Genomic DNA, 19680 nt, shown 5'->3' on the forward strand with positions numbered 1-19680 from the left:
TATTGTCTATAAATGGAGAAAGTTCAGCACTGTTGCTACTCTCCCTAGGAGTGGCCGTCCTGCGAAGATGACTGCAAGAGCACAGCGCAGAATGCTCAGTGAGATTAAGAAGAATCCTAGAGTGCCAGCTAAAGACTGACAGAAATATCTGGAACATGCTAACATCTCTGTTAACGAGTCTACGATATGTAAAACATTAAACAAGAATGGTGTTCATGGGAGGACACCACGGAAGAAGCCACTGCTGTCCAAAGAAAACATTTCTGCACATCTGAAGTATGCAAAAGTGCACCTGGATCTTCAACAGCGCTACTGGCAAAATATTCCGTGGACAGATGAAACTACAGTTGAGTTGTTTGGAAGGAAAACACAACACTATGTGTGGAGAAAAAAAGGCATAGCACACCAACATCAAAACCTTATCCCAACTGTAAAGTATGGTGGCGGGAGCATTATGGTTTTGGACTGCTTTGCTGCCTCAGGGCCTGTACAGCTTGCTATCATCGACTGAAAAATGAATTTCCAAGTTTAACAAGACATTTTGCAGGAGAATGTTAGGCTATACATCTGCCAATTGAACCTCAACAGAAGTTGGGTGATGTAACATGACAACGACCCAAAACATGGAAGTAAATCAACAACAGAATGGCTTCAACAGAAGAAAATACACCTTCTGGAGTGTCAGAGTCCTGACCTCAACCCGATTGAGATGCTGTGGCATGACTTCAAGAGAACAGTTCACACCAGACATCCCAAGAATGTTTCTGAACTGAAACAGTTTTGTAAAGAGGAATGGTACAAAATTCCTCCTGACCGTTGTGCAGGTCTGATCCGCAACTACAGAAAACGTTTGGTTGAGGTTATTGCTGCCAAAGGAGGGTCAACCAGTTATTAAATCCAAGGGTTCACATACTTTTTCCACCTTGCACTGTGAATGTTTACACAGTGTGTTCAATAAAGACATGAAAATGTATAATTGTTTGTGTGTTATTACTTTAAGCAGACTGTGTTTGTCTATTGTTGTGACCTAGATGAAGATGAGATCAAATTTTATGACCAATTTATGCAAAAATCCAGGTACTTCCAAAGGGTTCACATACTTTTTCTTGCCACTGTATGTCTTACAGGTCCCTGGTTTTTGAGCTGTTGCTCTGTCACCTCCTTCGTTTGCTTCCAATGACCATGGAGGTTGCATGGCCTGGGTCCAGTGCACGTTATGCACGTATATGGATAGAACCAAGGATATCGGTGTTTGTGACCAGCTTTTTGTCTGTTTCGCCAATCCAGCTTGGGGTAGGGTGCTTTCTAAGGTGCATCTTTATCATTGGATTTTGGAGGCTATCTCCCTGGCATATGACAACAAAGGATCAAGTCACAGCAGGTTCCCTGTTGTTTTGTACTTGCGGTTCCTTGTGTGAGTTCTGGCATTCGAGACTCCTCAGGTCTCAATGTGAGCCTTTTTGGAACCAGTAGGGTCTAAGGACTTGGGCCATCGTGGTCGATGTTAGGCAGTATTTTGTTTGGGTACCACAGTTTTGCTGTGGGTTTGAGCCTTGGGCTGCCTTGATGTGCGGCAGTGAACAGAATGCGCATTTATCAGGTGTTACCACAGTTTCCTGTGGGTTTGAGCCTTGGGCTGCCGTGGCCCCGCACGAATACACTTTTACTGCAGGTTTCCTGTGGGTTTTAACCTCAGGCTGCCGTGGTTCATCGACTCTGGTCCGATGCTATGCATCCCGCGTGTGCGCTTTACCAAGTCACGACAGATGTTCTGTTTTGGACATGCAGTACCTTGTACAAGTTCTGACATTTCAGGCTTGCAAGGTAAGTATTGTTCTTGGGGTCTAGGGACTTGGGCTGCAGTGTAAGTGCGCATAGCGAAGTTCCAGCAGATTCTGGTTTCCTATATGGGGCTATGACAGTTCAGGCTTCTAGGGTAAGTATTTGGGGGGAAAAGGTAGCTTCTGTAACGCCTTTTTGGAGCTGGTGGAACCTGGGTGTGCTTAGGTTGCCACGGGCCTTCTAGTTTGGTACTCGCTCAGCCGGCTTGGAGCGTGATTGTACAGTGCCTTCGGAAAGTATTAAGACCCCCTTATTCTAAAATTGATTAAATATTTTTTTTTCTCAGCAATCTACACATAATACCCAATAAAGACAAAGCAAACACAGGTTTAGATTTTTTGCAAATGTATAAAAATGTGTAACAGACCTTATTTACATAAGTATTCAGAACCTTTGCTATCAGGTTCATCCTGTTTCCATTGATCATACTTGAGATGTTTCTCAACTTTATTGGAGTCTACCTGTGGTAAATTCAATTGATTGGACATGATTTGGAAAGGCACACACCTGTCTATATAAGGTTGACAGTGCATGTCAGAGCAAAAACCAAGTCATGAGGTCGAAGGAATTGTCCATAGAGCGCCGAGACAGGAATGTGTTGAGGCACAGATCTGGGGAAGGGTACCAATACATTTCTGCAGCATTGAAGGTCCCCAAGAACACAGTGGCCTCCATCATTCTTAAATGGAAGAAGTTTGGAACCACCACCACTCTTCCTAGAGCTGGCCGCCCGGGCAAACTGAGCAATCAGGGGAGAAAGGCTTTGGTCAGGGAGGTGCCCAAGAACTCAGACAGAGCTCCAGAGTTCCTCTGTGGAGATAGGAGAACCTTCCAGAAGGACAACCATCTCTGCAGCACTCCATCAATCAGACCTTTATGGTAGAGTGGCGGCAGGGATTGGGAGACTAGTCAGGATCGAGGGAATGATGAACAACGCAAAGTACAGAGAGATCCTTGATGAAAACCTGCTCCAGACCACTCAGGACCTCAGACTGGGGTGAAGGTTCGTCTTCCAACAGGACAACAACCCTAAGCACACAGCCAAGACAATGCAGGAGTGGCTTCAGGACGAGTCGGTGAATGTCCTTGAGTGGCCCAGCCAGAGCCTGGACTTGAACCCGATCAAACATCTCTGGAGAAACCTGAAAATAGCTGTGCAGCGACGCTCCCCCTCCAACCTGACAGAGCTTGAGAGGATCTGCAAAGAATGGGAGAAACTCCCAAAATACAGATGTGTCAAGCTCGTAGCGTCATACCCAATAAGACTTGAGGCACTAATCGCTGCCAAAGGTGCTTCAACAAAGTATTGAGTAAAGGGTCTGAATACTTATGTAGATGTGATATTTATTTTTTATTTGTAATAAATTTGCAAAAATGTCAAAAACGTTTTGTTTTGTCATTATGGGGTATTGTGTGTAGATTAATTAGGGGGGGGCAATTTAATCCATTTTAGAATTATGCTGTAACGTAACAACATTTCGAAAAAGTCAAGGTGTCTGAATTCTTTCCGAATGCACTGTAGACAGTCTCACATTTGTATTTGCGGCTCTAATTTTCAGATATCAATGACGATTCGGTGGGCCACACACTCAAGATGATTGATCTGAAGCTTGAGTATCAGCTGCATTTGGCCAAAAAGGTTCAGCTGATTGACTCATTAAAAGTAAATAGGCCTACCAGTGTTGCAAACTGTGATTTTTTATTTTTTTTGTATTACTGAAAGTTGTTGAATATTGCAACCCTTGCACACATATCACTCTCTTTCTCTCTCTCTCTCTGTGTGTGTGTGTGTGATGATCATGTTTACTTGGGGAATGCGGACTTCCTTATTCCTGAATATTGAAACATTCTAGACGAGTCTGCCTATCTGCTAGAGGAACCAACTCACCTTGAAAGACTTTAGTTACAGTTATTGCTGTAACATTATCGTTTCACTGAAATAAAAAAATCAGCCATCACAGTAGCCTAGCTTGCCAGGGATCCTACATCTCCTGGGTGCATAATGAACGTGACAATATGGTTATGCAAAACTACAATCACAGTAACGTGTGTATTTGTTTCCGTTTCCCCAGGTACGATAACTGACCTCTTCATCGACAAAATCAAAGGACAGAATGTCAAGAAAAAGGTGTCATTGCTGCTGGATATTTTGGATAACTACGATTTCTTCAATGAGGCATAATATCAAATGTCAGCAAAGAGGATACAAACTTTGACTCTTCATTTGTAATAGCTTTTGTTTTGTTTTGTATAGAGTTTATTTTTCAGCTTTGTTTGTTTTTTTGTAAGATACTAGAATCAATTATGCTACATAATATGAATTATTTATGTCAATTGTCAACTCTGGATGTGTAAAGGCCTATATTCTGTTGGCCTAGCAATATCATCTGTTGTATGTTCTCTTTTATATGTTTACACATGAAAATAGAATTGTTAATGTTTGACAAGTTATATTTCTATTCAAGTATATGTATGTGTACCGCAGGGGTCGGTATTGAGACCTGTTGTCTTTACTATTTATATAAACAATATTGGTCTATCTGTTAAAACTTGTAATATTCATCTGTATGCAGACAAGACTGTTATTTATTCCAAAGACCCAACTGTTGAACAGGCTGTTAGAGCTACAATCGGACCTTGTTACCTTACAGAAAGCCATGGTTGGTTTAAAACTTGTACTTAATGCGGGCAAGACTAAATACATGTTGTTCTCTAATTCTCACCAAAAAATTAAGATGGACTACGTGTTTATTCATGGTTGGTTCTCCCACCGATCGGCTTCCTGCCTATAAATATTTGGGCATTTGCATTGACAAAAATGTAATGTTTGTTTAAAAAACGTATAGATGAGCTAGTTAAAAAGCTACAATTTAAAGTGGGCTGACTTCTTTTTTAGAAATGGATCTTGCCTCTCACTAAATAGCAGGAAGCAGATTGTACAGTCAACTTTCCTGCCAGTTCTTGACTATGGTGACAGCATTTACCAGATTGCAGCAGCCACTACTCTTAAACCTTTGGATTCCGTCTATTATAGCACCATTTGTTTTATCAAAGGTGGCATTTTTAATACTCACCACTGCATCCTGGATCAAAAGGTTGGCTGGTCCTCATTAAAGTCCCGTAGATCCCTTAATTACTGCCTTTTTGTTTACAAAGCTCTACTACATAAGCTTCAAACTGACCAAACTTGGTTGTTAAAGTATAAAAACATTAGCTACAAAACTGTTGAGATTTCTCTGGTCTCCCCAGAACTTGGTAAATCCGCTTTTAGTTATAATGCGCATCATTGCTGGAACCAACTACAAAATACATTACAATTGGATGTTCTGGTCCCCCTCCGCAATTTAAAATATTGATTTGGGAACTTCTTACTGAGGAATGTAACAGTTTTTCTTGAATATTTGTGTTGTGCTGTATTTTAGTTTGTTTTACATTAGTATATAATTTTGATTTGATTTTGTCTTATGAACTGTATATGCAGGCTTTCTTGTGAAAGAGACCCTGGTCTCAATGGTAACTCCCTGTTAAAATAAAGGTTCAAATAAAAAAATATAAAATAGAGTATTTAAATATATCAAACGTTCAATCATTTGTGGTTTATTTGTCATGGGGGGTTGTCTACTCTGTATAACATAAGTGAGTGTAACAATACTTTGAGATGCTCTCAGAGAGATCATAATTGTTTATACAATATTATATGAATTACAATGATAAAAAAATCGACCTTTGAGTATTCATTTTCAGGTTGTCCCGCCTGACAATAAAAGTGTACACCGAAATCTCAACGGCTGTACATTCGCGGCATTCGCGGACACAGGGAATTTGAGTTCTATCAGCCGCCGTAGCTTCGTGACGTCCTTTCGCATTCGGCTCTGATTGGCCGTTTCAATGGTCGCGGGCTACTTGAATTGAGAAAAAGCAACATATCTAGCTGCATGTTCTGAGAAACAAGGGACTTGGTCTAGTTAGCAGTTATAACATTTTGTCAAACAGTATGGCCAGCTAATGTTGTGGTTTCATGTCGAGGATTTTGTTGCGTCAACGTTCCAGATAGGGTTTTACATTTGCGGCGCCGACTTTTGCTAACGGTACGTTGCCATCTCAACACGAGACTTGTGAGATAACTAGCTAAACTAGCCTCTAGTTCTAAGCTAATTTGTAAGTCCAGTTTATATTTTATTTACCATCAAGGTTCTGTTTAATTTTCTGTAACAAATTCCACGTTTCTGCAGTGACTTGTTTGACGTCAGTGAGCCAGGAACGGTGGAACGGAGGCTAACATGTCAGGATCAACCCAAGGACAAGGAAGCGCAGTTGATGTTCCATTGGCAGAATACCAAAACCAAGAAAATATGCTGTCCGTACTGAGGGGTACAATCAAAAACCGTGTGGACAACCAGGAGAACATTGTCCCAAAAGCGCCACAGAGAACTGTCCTGGGAGCCTTGCAAAACAACAAACGCAGCAAACCTCAAACTCTGCGCGGCACAAAACCGGTTGGTAACTTGCTAACTAGCCACTAGCCAGCCAACACCATGTACTTGTAGACTAGCTAGCTAACATAGCAGTAGCATGCAGATTGAGCCTAGTGGCTAGCTTGCTAGCTAATTTGCTACATTTAGGGAAACACTTTAAAAGGTAATATTTTCACTACCAAGCAGTTAATTTTGAACTTAATATAAATTTTACTGAGTATTTGTGTCTAGAAATGTTGGGTAGGTTCACTTCCAAGTAACGTTAGTCCGCCATTTTATACTGTCAATCTCTTCTGCTTATTGGGATGGCCAATTTGCTTTCTCAAACACAATTCTTTCCATAATAAAATGTATTAATTTCACTTTAGAAACCATGAGCACGGAATTAATTGTCTGCTCTTTGAAATGATCTGCCCTCATTTCAGCTGCTATCCTGTGAAAATGAAGTACCTAAAAGTTATGCAGAGAAGCTGGGCAGCAAGCAGCCAGCTTTCCAGATTCATGTGGATGAGCCTGATGGTGCCTGCTCCAAGAAACAGGTGTCCCTCAAGGCCAAGCCGTCCACAGAGATTCCACCCCTGACACTGAACCCAACAGTTACCCTTCTCAGGCAGCCTCTCTCCTCTCTTGATATACCAGCAACATGTGTATCTAACATGAATGTTAGTTTTGACGGTGAGTAATCCAACTAGACTTTCTATATCCCATATTTATTTACCCTTTTAAAACTGATATGAACATGATGTTGTCTCCATATGGATTAGAAAGTCTAACATTTTCCAATTATCTTGATATATACACAGATTCTCCCATGGATATCTTGGTTATTGAAGGCGACGAGAAGCCAGTGAACGTGGCAACGGAGTATGCTTCAGAAATACACACGTATCTTAGAGCAATGGAGGTGAGCAAACTGGCGTGTGTTCATTATTCAATTGTCACACAAATAACTGAACCGTAACTATAGAGTATTGTGGGTACTCCTTGTCTTTGGACTCTTGTCCTTAGGTTAAGTCCAGACCAAAAGCAGGCTACATGAAAAAGCAGCCAGACATCACCAACAGCATGCGGGCCATCCTCGTTGACTGGCTGGTGGAGGTTGGAGAGGAGTACAAGCTCCAGAACGAGACGCTATACCTTGCCGTGAACTACATCGACCGTTTCCTGTCTTCCATGTCAGTCCTGCGGGGGAAGCTGCAGTTGGTCGGGACCGCTGCAATGCTGTTGGCTTCGTAAGTGTTGTAGACTCCTCCACAGCATTCTTAAAGGGAGTTTGTGTGTCTCAAAGGTGGTCTAAAGGTGTGCAGAGTGAACTGAGTCTTTGCTGTCTGTGTAGCGCTCACTTGATGTATTAGGCCTCTGTCCCAAATGAATGGAAAAGATTGGCACCAACATCTGACACTGGTTTTCATTAATGCAGGAAATTTGAAGAGATCTATCCCCCAGAGGTTGCAGAGTTTGTTTACATCACGGATGACACCTACACGAAGAAGCAAGTGTTGAGAATGGAGCATCTGGTGCTGAAAGTGCTCTCCTTTGATCTTGCCTCTCCCACCATCAACCAGTTTCTCTCACAGTACTTTCTCACCCAGCCAGTCAGCAGCAAGGTGGAGAGCTTGTCAATGGTGAGTAGAGCACACATTGTGGTGGTCACATCTGGTAATTTAAGTTGAAATTGTGGTTTTATTGTTCTGTTTGTCTTAGTTCCTAGGGGAGCTCAGTCTAGTTGACTCGGACCCATTCCTGAAATACTTCCCTTCTCAGACTTCTGCTGCCGCCTTAGTTTTGGCAAACCACACAGTAACAGGAGGCTCATGGGTAAGTTTGCAATGCCACAGTAAGTGTTCCAGCAGGGCCGGAGTTTCCTTGGCCTTCAGGTTTGGCCACGATGCCCCCACTCAAAATAGGGCAACAGAATGTAGTGTCTTAAACAGGTCTTGGCCTCAGTGCACTAGGCCAGGATATAGTAGCTAGTGCTAACAGGAAACCCCTCCCTGCAGTACTTTGCCATGGGCACTCACTGTCTTTTGAAGATGAACATTAACACCATTTTAAAGAATCTCCTTTATATGCAAGGCTTCACAGTAATAATCAGAGGATTTTTGTCTCACTTGCTGCCAAGGCATCATTTGTGGGCCAATGATGCCTTGGCCAATTTGGCATCACTGAAGGTCAAGTGCCCTTGTTCTATACCCTGACTTGGCAAATACAAAACATTATTTTCAACTGTCACTAAATTCAGTGCCATTATTAAGTCTGCTTTTTTAAGTTGAATGTTTGATAGGTAGTCTATACCCTAGTTGACAGGTTTGCTTACTGGCAACATGGGAATACAGTCTCTAATTCCCCCCTGCTGCCCATGTGTTTATGATCCTCCTCCCTGACACACAATCTCTTGATTGCATTTGAATAGTTTAACAGTTAAACCTACGTTTTTCCTTATACTGCTGTAGTGTGAGCTTGTCATACCCTGAAGAAACCGCTGGCCTGTGTGGAATGAAAGTTTTCAATTGATCAACAATTTCTCCCAAACTCAAATGACGACTAGTCTTTGCCCTAAAACAAATACATTTGCTGTGCCTTTTTTAAATTCCTTTTCCTGACTCGGTTTTTCTTTTTTTTATTAGTCAAAGTCTCTGGCAGAGGTGACTGGCTACTCTCTAGAAGACCTGATGCCTTGCATAGAGGATCTGCACCAAATGTATCTCAACACTGCTACGCATGCACAGCAGTCAGTGCGGGAGAAGTACAAGGGTGCAAAGTAAGTGAACCCTGCAGAATAATTTCAAAATGTTCTTATCTGAAAGTTGTTCATGACTCACTAGTGGTCACCGTAATCCACTGTATATACCAAATTTGCCATGTTGGCATATTTTGCTAATTAACAAGTCATCTATCTTATTCATTTGCTAATCTATACTGAACAAAAATATAAATGCAACGATTAACAACTTTACTGAGTTACAGTTCATATAAGGAAATCAGTCAATTGAAATCAATTATTTAGTCCATAATTTATGGCTTTCACGTGACTGGGTAGGGGCGCAACGATGCCACCCATTGGGGAGCTAGGCCCAGCCAATCGGAATTAGTTTTCCCCTCAGAATAGTTTATTACAGACAAATACTCATCAGTTTCATCAGCTGCCTTGGTGGCTGGTCTCAGACGATCCCACAGGTGAAGAAGTTGGATGTAGAGGTTCTGGGCTGGTGTACTTACAGTCTGCGGTTGTGAGGCCTATTGGCTGTACTGCCATAATCTCTAAATTATTTTGGAGGTGGCTTACGGTAGAGAAATTAGCATTCAGTTCTCTGGCAATGGCTCTGGTGGACAGCCCTGCAGTCAGCATGCCAATTGCACCCTCCCTCAACTTGAGACGTTTCTGGCATTGCATTGTGTCAACTGCACATTTTAAGTCAACTTTTGTTCCAGCACAAGGTGCACCTGTGTAATGATCATGCTGTTTAATCAGCCTTTTGATATGCCCACCTGTCAGGTGGATGGATTATCTTGACAAATGAGAAATGCTTACTAACAGGGATGTAAACAAATTTGAGAGATATACCTTTTTTCTGTGTCTGGAACATTTCTGGGCTTTGTAATTTCAGTTCATGAAACATGGGACCAACACTAAACATGTTGCATTTTATATTTTTGTTCAGTATAAAATGTCCAGTAAGCTTACACGCTTGGCTGTTTTTTTTCTTTTTTGAGTGAACCACTTAATGTTAATTTGACAGATTTCTATTAGATTAAACATGACTGAGTGTTGGTTTTTCTACCATATTGTGTTTCTCGTTGTCCAGGTACCAAGAGGTCTCTCTCATCGAGCCCCCAGAGAAGTTGTCATTCAATTGATTTTTTTCCTTTGCTCACCAATGTTGAGAACTGGTTTAATTTTTTTTCTTTCATGCACATATTTTTTTTACTACATGAGACATTTTGGCAAGATGTCTAACTGAACCATGGCAGCAATCTTTTGCAGCTTTGGACACAATTTAGTGAGCTTTTATGTAATTTATATGTACAATCCTGTAGGATTGTCTTTTATGCTTGATGCAAACCTGAGCTTTAATGTAGTTAATCAAGCAATGTCATCTGTCAGTCTTTTCTCACTAGACAAATGTGTTCAGTGGTTTTTAACTGTTAAAAAGCTGTACAGATGCGTCTTTCAGTCTGCATTCTTGTAATTACACTTCAGCTTATTTTCCCTCTCAAACTAATACACATGCTTGTGAATATTTCCTGACAAATCTTTCCCAGACTTGCTGTCTTGGTTTTCTGATTACTTGATATTTTATATGGGCTGTGTGGATATTTTTTATAGCACGTTTATTCTGCTCAATGGTATTCTAGCCGAAGTTGGACGCTTAAGTCTAGTTTGGTTCAACATTCCGCAGAACGGTGCCTTTATTTTAATTTTTTTTTACCGCTTGCCTCATTCAAAGGTGTCTGGGAGTTCACTTGTTATCAATCAAGGCATCTGTGCTGTAAAATATCTTGTAAATAAATTCCATTCCTGCCAAGACCCTTTATTACTCCTTCCCTTCGATTTCAGTTTTATTTCATGCATGTTGGAGCTCAAAGCCTAAGATTTTCACTGTACTCTGCAATCACATCTGCAACGCTCTGACTGTTAAATTTCAGGTGTCTTAATACAGTTTTGAGCAATAGAATAATTTGGATTGTAAAATAATTGTCCATTTGGTCTGATTTGTTTCACATTGTCAAATGCCTAAACAAACCAAGTTGATACAAAAATCTTAAGTTAAATCAGTCTTATCAAGAAGCTGAACTTGTGTCCCATACTTCATATTACTTTTATTGGTCTTCCAACATTGTGGAACTAGCGCGATAGCCCATTCACGTCGCAGTTAGAGCTGCTATGTTCAGTGGCCTATAGAGTACCACATTATCAGTCTTAATACCCATAAAACCTTACAGTCAAACAAGGAATTGGTTCCAATTGTTATTCCATCATTATCCCTTAGGGCATTTCAGAAACACTTCATATAAGGGCTCTGTTTCATGTAGGTTTACCCTGGTGTGACGTGATAACCGCCTAATGTGACTTATCAATATATTCACTTGCATTCCCCGCTCCCCTCCCCAAAATGCTAACGTGGCTACAATAAAGAACAAATGCCATGCTCTGCATGAGACGGCTGAATTGAGTCAAATGTAAACCTTTGGATTAACTTTATAAAATTGGTTACATTAGGTTGTTCTTTTGAATTGTCTTGTGCAACAACAAATGTATTCGACACTACCTTTTACGAAAGGTGCCCGCTAGACATGACTTGCAAAGATTTGTACTCCATGTCTATTGATAATTTGCATTTTAGAATCTGGGTGAATAGACAAGGTGACTTATCAATATATTATTTTGTTTCTGAGTTACATGATAAATGTATTTGTCACATGAGCTGACTACAACAGGTCTTGAACTTAGTGAAATGCTTACTTGCAAGCCCTTAACCAATAATGCAGGTAAAATATTTCAAATAAATTAAAGGAAAAAATAATTAAGGAGCAGTAAAAACAGGGGGGTACTGGTAGTCAATGTGCTGGGGAACTGGTTGAGGTAATGTAGAGGGAGTGACTGCATGGATAAAGTATAGCAGTAGTGTAAAATGGGAGGGGAGACAATGCAAACAGTCCGGGTAGACATTTGATTTGCTGTTCAGGAGTCTTATGGCTTGGGGTTAGAAGCTGTTAAGCTTTTTGGACCTAGACTTGCGCTCCAGTACCGCTTGCCGTCACCTGAGGGGGAATAGGTGTTCTCGTGCCCTCTTCACAACTGTCTTGGTGTGTTTGGACCATGATAGTTTGATGTGGACACCAAGGAACTTGAAGCTCTCAACCTGCTCCACTACAGCCTCATCAATGAGAATCGGTAAACCGGGAGTACAGGAGGGGACTGATGACGCACCCTTGAGGGTACCCTCTGTTGAGGGTCAGCGTGGCATATGTTACCTACCCTTAGTTTGCAAGCCCTGCCACATCTGACAAGCGTCGGAGCCGGTGTACGATTCAATCTTAGTCCTGTATTGACACTTTGCCTGTTTAACTTAATATTGGTGCCATCTGACAACTTCCGTATTGATTTGCCAAATGGAGGGCAAGGGAGAGCTTTGTACACGTCTCTGTAATGGTGTTCTAGCGTTTATTACATTTTTTTCCCCTCTGGTTGCTCATGTAAAATGCTGATAGAAATGAGGTAAAACGGATGTAAGTTTCCCTGCATTAAAGTCCCCGGCCACTAGGCGCACCGCCTCGATGAGCATTTTCTTGTTTGCTTATGGCCTTACACAGCTCGTTGAGTACGCTCTTAGTGCCCGCATCGGTTTGTGGTGGTAAATAGACAGCTACGAAGAATGTAGATAAACTCTCTTGGTAAATAGTTTGGTCTACAGCTTATCATGAAATACTCAACCTCATGCGAGCAAAACCTCGAGACCTCCTTGATATTAGATTTTTGCACCAGCTGTTATTTACAAATGGACACAGACCTCCACCCCTTGTCTTACCTGAGGCAGCTGTTCTATCTTGCTGATGGAGCGAAAATCCTGCCAGCTGTATGTTATCCATGTCGTCGTTCAGCCACGACTCGGTGAAACATAAGATATTACAGTTTTTAATGTCCCGTTGGTAGTATAGTCGCGATCGGAGCTCATCTCTTTTTGTTATCCAATGATTGCACGTTGACTAATATGACTGATGGTAGAGGGATTGATTACTCACTTGCCGTCGTATCCTTACAAGGCACCCCAACCTATAAGTGACGGTGGCAGAAACATTATGTATAAAATAAGTTACAAATATTAACAACAACAAAAAACACTAGCGGAATTGGTTATGAGCCCGTAAAACTTCAGCCATCTCAACAGGCGCCGCCGCCATCAAAATGTCAAGCCAGGTTAAGTCTACACAAAACACAGCCCTTTAAGTGTTTCTAAAGTCCCCGATGGGAAAAAATGAATGGTCGAAAAATGTTTGCCACCGTTTTGACTTAGGTTTTATGGTTATGACACCTCCACTGTGGGGCTCTAACCTTTTTGAGGCGTAGTCTCTCTTTTCCCAAGTAAGTGATGCTGTTGTATCAACTTCTTTTAAAAGTTAATTTTTTTCATTGATTGCTGCCATCAATGTGTTGCTCACTGCACTTTTACTAGAATAGTTTAGGAGTGCATATACTATAACCTCAAATCATTTCAGGACAGGTTATCCAATCTGTATTTTCAATATGCAAGTTTTCACTCGTTTTTAAACGACAGTAGACAACATTTTTACAGGCCTAATTAAGGGCAACTTGTGACAAGATACCACCAAATAAGCTCTGACAAACTGTGTGCGCGGGTTGTCCTATGTTCCACGTTGAAGCTAGGGAGATGTGGGTGTGTCGGCCTACAAATGCCACGTGCACGTTCCCCAGGTGTCACAACAGTATTGAACAATTCCATTTTCCCAAATCCACAGGTGAGCTGACTAAAATAACCACTTATGTTGTTAAATATTATGTACCATTATCCTCCATAAATCTCCTCTGCGTGCTGCTGTGTTGTGATAGGCTACATGAGCAATTATTTGAATGGGAGGGATTTGTACTGTACTAACAAACATTTGACATTTTTGCAGAAAGTTTAGTGGGACATGACACTCCTTACAAACTTAACTGTCTTGCTGGTAGTTGCCTGCATATCTCAGCAGCTTATGGTGGCTGACTGTCAAGGATCCAAAAAAAGGTCTGAAGAAAGGGGGAGCAAAGGACAGCAACCAAAGCCCCCCGGCCCGTCTCCAGACAGCAGCTTCAAAAGAAATGTGATCAGGGGCAAATTCTCCCCCAAACACCAGACGCAATGCACTTTGGTCCGGGCTGCGTTCTCACCTGCAGCGAGCCGAATTAGGATCGGACCGAGACCACCCCTTTTGCTCACCAGATCTTCTAATTTGTGAAGTGTGAAAGTTTTTAATCACAATTTGTGGGTGGCATTAGTCGAATGTGTAAGTATGCTATGTCTTGTTTTGGCCTCATGGTGGGAGCAGAGCACTACTGCTCACAATTGCCTTCAGATTTAGGAAATGTACACTTTTCCTACACACTTCTCAGTAGTTGATATTCAGATGTACCTTTATGCAGGTGTGTAATGGACTTTGCTGGTGTTATTCCCTTGTGCACACTGATTTAAATTGAATTCAACCGCAGAAATTCCTCCCACTTGCTGGACAACAGAATTTCTCAAGGAGTTTTCATTCAATAGGATTTTCAGTACGTTTATCTAAAGCCATCCCTTTAATTTGGTTTACTTTACTTTTGATCAATAAAGGAAAGCAGTGTAAATACACACACTTTCATCATTTTAGCACCAATTGGTAGATAAAAAAATACTCTGATCTTGTATATTGTTTAGGAAAGTATATACAAAACATATTAAATATATTGGTGAATCAAAAGTAGTGGTTTGATTCATCCTGAAAGTTTCCATATTAAATTGTTCTATCCTTGAAATATTGGAAGTTGAGAAATGTACAATGTGGTTGACCAGTAGTTCTATAAATCGACCCTAATAATCCTCACTCATCATGGAACTGTGATGACAATGGTCAAGGTGTCGGAAACCGTGCTCAACATCTATCCAAAGTATTATCCCAACACATGATACATTTCTGAATTCCTCAAGATGTCTCCTAAATCACACAACATTGAATTGACTTGTCATTGGGGTACAATTAGGGCAGTCCCAGTTTATCTAACCTGCTGTCCCAGTTTACCAATCGCAAACTGAAAATTAGGATTTTGGTTCAGTCTACACAAATGCGTGTGTCATGCCTCCTGTGAATATGATATCAACATTTTGTCATTTTTTGCGTGATTGTGAAACATCTTGAGAATTTCAGAAATATATCATGTGTTTGGCTAATATGTTGGATAGATGTCCAAAGTGTCCCACTTATTCCGAATTCCCCCTTTATGTACATGCTTGCATTCAAATCACATCCCTAAGTTTGAAAATCGTAACAGATCTAGGCATCTGTGACATAAATGCATCTTTTCTCATCAATGTACTATTTATGGATTATTATGGTTGGCATCTGGCTCTTTGTATTTGATAGCCACGATTCAAAGCTGAGGCTCCCATCTAAATGGATGAAAGCTGCTTACAAATAGATGATCTGATTGACACTTCAGAAAATGCTATTCTAGTTATTTTAAGGCCTTTGTGCAACAAATAATGTTATCCTCAACATGTGAACGTATATAACATCACATACAGCTAGGCTACATAATATATTGTTTCATGAGATAAAAGAAGCAGACTGATCATGTAAAGAAAAATGTCATCACAATTTAGTTCATCAATGTAAACACGTCTGTATATTTCCTCATTTAATCAAACTCTCACTCACAAAGACATAATACCGATTAAACAACATATTGAAGTTTTCTGTTCCCAGCTCGCCTATGATTTGATTCTCTGCCTGTGATTGTAGACAGAGGTAGCCAATGGCAGGGAGAGGGGTTTCTTGCTCTCTTGGTGTGTGTTGAGCGCTGACAGCAGACGAGAGTACGGAGCCCAGCAACAGAAAGCTTACCACACATTTCCTCAGTCTGTCTTGACGAGAGCACAAGTCTACACCATGGACCGCCTCTCCCTTGCTTCTTCTCTAGATAACGATGACGACACAACTCAAAAGGAGGACACATGGAATATCTGAGGAAAAACAAAACCATGGAGGGAAAGAAAATTCCCAAGCCAACCAGCCCTAAGGATCTAACATTCTAAAATGACAACCATGACCTCACCTCAGCACCGGTCCAAACGTTAAAGGACCAAGAACGCATCCAGGGGGGACTCCAGAGCTGACCCATGCCTTCGCCGATGAGGTTCTTGGTGGCGTCCACCTCGCTGCCCGTAGCCTTGGGCTGGGGCTGGAACCTGAGCGTGTACCTGGGGCTGTTGCTGCTACTGCTCCTGCTCATGGGGCTCCTGCTCTGGATGCTCCTCAAGCAGCTGAGGAACTCCGTGGGATCTAGTCTGCAGCCCGGGCGCTCTCTGAGAGACCCTCACCATGGTCAGAGAGGAAACTATGTCCTGTAAAGGAAGAATAAGAGTGTGCTGACTTTGTTGGACTGTGTCTCCATCTTGTTGGATGGAAAGACTGTCTTCTCCAGACGGTGCCTAAAAAGACCTTGTTATAAGGAAAGACAGTTTTTTTCTGAAAGGAAGTTGGGCTTTGCCTTGCAGCTTGTTCAATGGAAAGACAGTATTTTGAAGATCAATAATTCTATTGGACTGTTTCAAAGACACTGTTGGAAGGAAATACTGTCTTTTCTGAAAGGGTAAAATACCTTTCTTTTCAAGAGGTGTCAGACTCTGCTGTATCAGTTACGTTCAGCCGTGGACCGATTTATCCTTGAGCGGATGGTCGAGGGGGCTGGAACATAGTTATAAATAATTTGTACACTGCAAATAGAATTCAATAATTCCAATCAGAGTCATTTCAAACTTGGATACGATCACACATTGTCTATTTATGCGTGGTAATATTTGGGAACAGATTTCCTAAATGAAAATCACTGACATTTCCTGGGGATTTTACGGTCTTATGTCAAATAATGAAAATGATTAATAATAGTAAAATATGTATTTATTCTTTGCTCAGAAAACTTGGGCCAAATAAAATCACTGGCAGGACGAATTGGCAGGCCCATGGCCCGCATCACTGGCAGGCCCATGGCCCGCATATTAAGGAACCCTGCTGTAGACCTTTGTCATAAAGAAAGTGTGTTGGACTATCCCTCACAGCTTGTGGAAAGGAAAGACTGTTTTCTCTATAAACCTGTTTGAATGTACTGTACCTCATGGTTTGTAGGACACTTACCATAAAGCCTTCTTCAGAAGTTTGTTGGACTGTGCCTCACAGCTTGTTGACTCACTGGAGCTATACGCTATGGAGCTTAACATGCCTATAACCTGCTATAAACTGCTTATTCTCCTCTCAACTGAATAATGGATCATAGAGACCACAGCAGTGCTTTGGACTGCTTAGTTGTGATTGACAGAGGCCGTGACTCTGCAATCCTTGTTTTATTCATGTATTACATCTTATTTCCATGTATGTATTGTGGCCAAAATTGTACATAATGTATTCACCACTGTATCAGTAGATCTTTTCTGAGGAGTGCATACGATGTAACATTTACTGAGAATATACTCTGATATTAAAAAGATATCACCCAAATTACAAAATGACACATTGATTACAGAGTAAGGAAACCAGTCTTTGGACAAGGTATGATGGCAATCCATGGCTTGGTTTTATTTCCTTGGCACTGTTTACAAATGCTAAGTTTTAGCACAAATCCCGTTCAAGTCATAGAACCCATATTAGCATTTTTTTCATCTATAATCATCTAGAAGTGACTGTTGAGATTCAGTACTTTCGGATTATTTGGACGTTAAAATTATAATATCGGTACCAGGACTAGGATGGGATTTGTGCCACAAATTTGGAAACAGTGCCTGGGAAACTAAACCAAAGCATGGTTTGTTATCAAACCTGCTTACAGAGGAAGGGAACGAATGATATGATTTGGGTGAACTAGACCTTTAAGTTTATTTCCTCTTTTCAAGGCGTGTTGAAGTCGTATCAAATCAATCTATGCCCGTATACAGTGTAACTCATTATAGTATTGATTGGCCACAACAGAGCAGGAGTCTCTCTCAGCATTAATTATTGATGATATTTTCATGCAATTTGTACCGCAGAAAAAACACACAAGCCATTTTTACCTACTTCTATTCATCTTTCGAATGCGTTTCCACAGTCACTTAAAAAAAATCTGCCTTTCCAAGAGAAAAACACAAGCAAGATCCAATCTGCATTTTGATATGCTGATTAAAGCAATGCTCTCAGGATGGCAATTTGCACTCCTCTCATCTCAGTGGTGATTTGTTTGGCTAGTAGTGAGGAAATGTCTCCAATAAACAATCAGAAGGGAGCTTGGCCATTTGTTTAGTTAATAAATCTACCCCACATCCGTGTCAAACCAATTTCTGAATGAGTCCCTCTGGGAAAAGGGTAATATCTTTAATGTATTACTGCCTTGGGCGTGTATGTATGTAATTTTCCAACCCATCTTGTTCAGAAGCCCTGTGTGTTGCATCATAAGGAAGCGGTCCGTGGGGGTGCCAGGGTAGGTGTGTCTGTGTGTTCACTGCGTTGTGATGAATGGGAAGATTCGTTGCTTTTCAATGGACTAGAGCTTATCAATGATAATTAACCTTCAATAGCTGAATCCACCATTCAAGTAGCTCACAACATCAACAATATGCATCCTTCACTCGGGCTCCGTTACGCAGTGGCGGGAAAAAGTATTTGCCCCTTACTGATTTTCTCTATTTTTGCCTATTTTTCACACTGATGTTATCAGATCTTCAACCAAAACTTAATATTAGATGAAGGGAACCCGAGTGAAAAAATAACACCAGAATGTGATACTTATTTCCTTTGTTTAACCTTTTACTGCAGTGGGCTAAATCAGGGTCACACGGAGTGTTTCTTGGTCGTCTTAAAAGTATACACCTCACACACATGGTTATGGGCTTAAAAAAGAAGAAGACACCATGTCAGATATAGAGTTGAAATGTATTACATTTTGAGTTTGCATCCCAATATTACACTTTATATACATCACACAACACTGAAATATAACAAAACCATTTGACATAGAAACACCAGATTTTCAGTGTTTTTTTTTATGATGTTGATTAACTATGAAAAATATTAATAACGTTCCACCCATGAGGCCACTAGAGGGTGATTTGGTCTGACTGCAGGAAACTGCAGGAAACTACTAAATATGCAACATCCAATGCCCCTGGGTGAAAAAGTAATTGCCTCCTTACACTCAATAACTGGTTGTGCCACCTTTTAGCTGCAATGACTGCAACCAAATGCTTCCTGTGGTTGATCAGTCTCTCACATGGCTGTGGAGGAAGTTTGTCCCACTCTTCCATGCAGAACTGCTTTAACTCAGCGATATTTGTGGGTTATCGTTTATGACACAGAAAATGTGTGTCATACACGTACACAAACATACACACGGCTTCCTAAATTAGTTACTCTTCAGCCATTCTGATGCAGACTTGATTGTGTGTTTTGGATCATTGTCTCGCTGCATGACACAGCTGTGCTTCAGCTTAAACTCACGAATGGATAGCCTAACATTCCCCTGTAGAATTATGTGATACAGAGCAGAATTAATGGTTCCTTCAATGATGGCAGGTCTTCCAGGTCGTGAGGCAACAAAGCATCCCCAAACCATCACACCACCACCACCATGCTTGACTGTTGGTAT

General features: G+C 41.1%; 1 protein-coding gene across 1 annotated transcript; it reads left to right on the forward strand.

Moving 5' to 3' along the window:
• The first annotated feature begins 5714 nt into the window (after window positions 1-5714).
• Window positions 5715-10845, forward strand: LOC115205091 (cyclin-A2). The gene is made up of 9 exons (XM_029770698.1): window positions 5715-5930; window positions 6075-6338; window positions 6743-6992; window positions 7121-7221; window positions 7326-7549; window positions 7738-7942; window positions 8022-8135; window positions 8945-9078; window positions 10124-10845. The coding sequence occupies exons 2-9, from the start codon at window positions 6123-6125 to the stop codon at window positions 10173-10175; spliced, it is 1296 nt and encodes a 431-aa protein (XP_029626558.1). The 5' UTR covers window positions 5715-5930; window positions 6075-6122; the 3' UTR covers window positions 10176-10845.
• The last annotated feature ends 8835 nt before the right edge of the window (window positions 10846-19680 follow it).

Source organism: Salmo trutta, chromosome 13, assembly GCF_901001165.1.
Source record: "Salmo trutta chromosome 13, fSalTru1.1, whole genome shotgun sequence".
In the NCBI taxonomy this organism is placed as follows: domain Eukaryota; kingdom Metazoa; phylum Chordata; class Actinopteri; order Salmoniformes; family Salmonidae; genus Salmo; species Salmo trutta.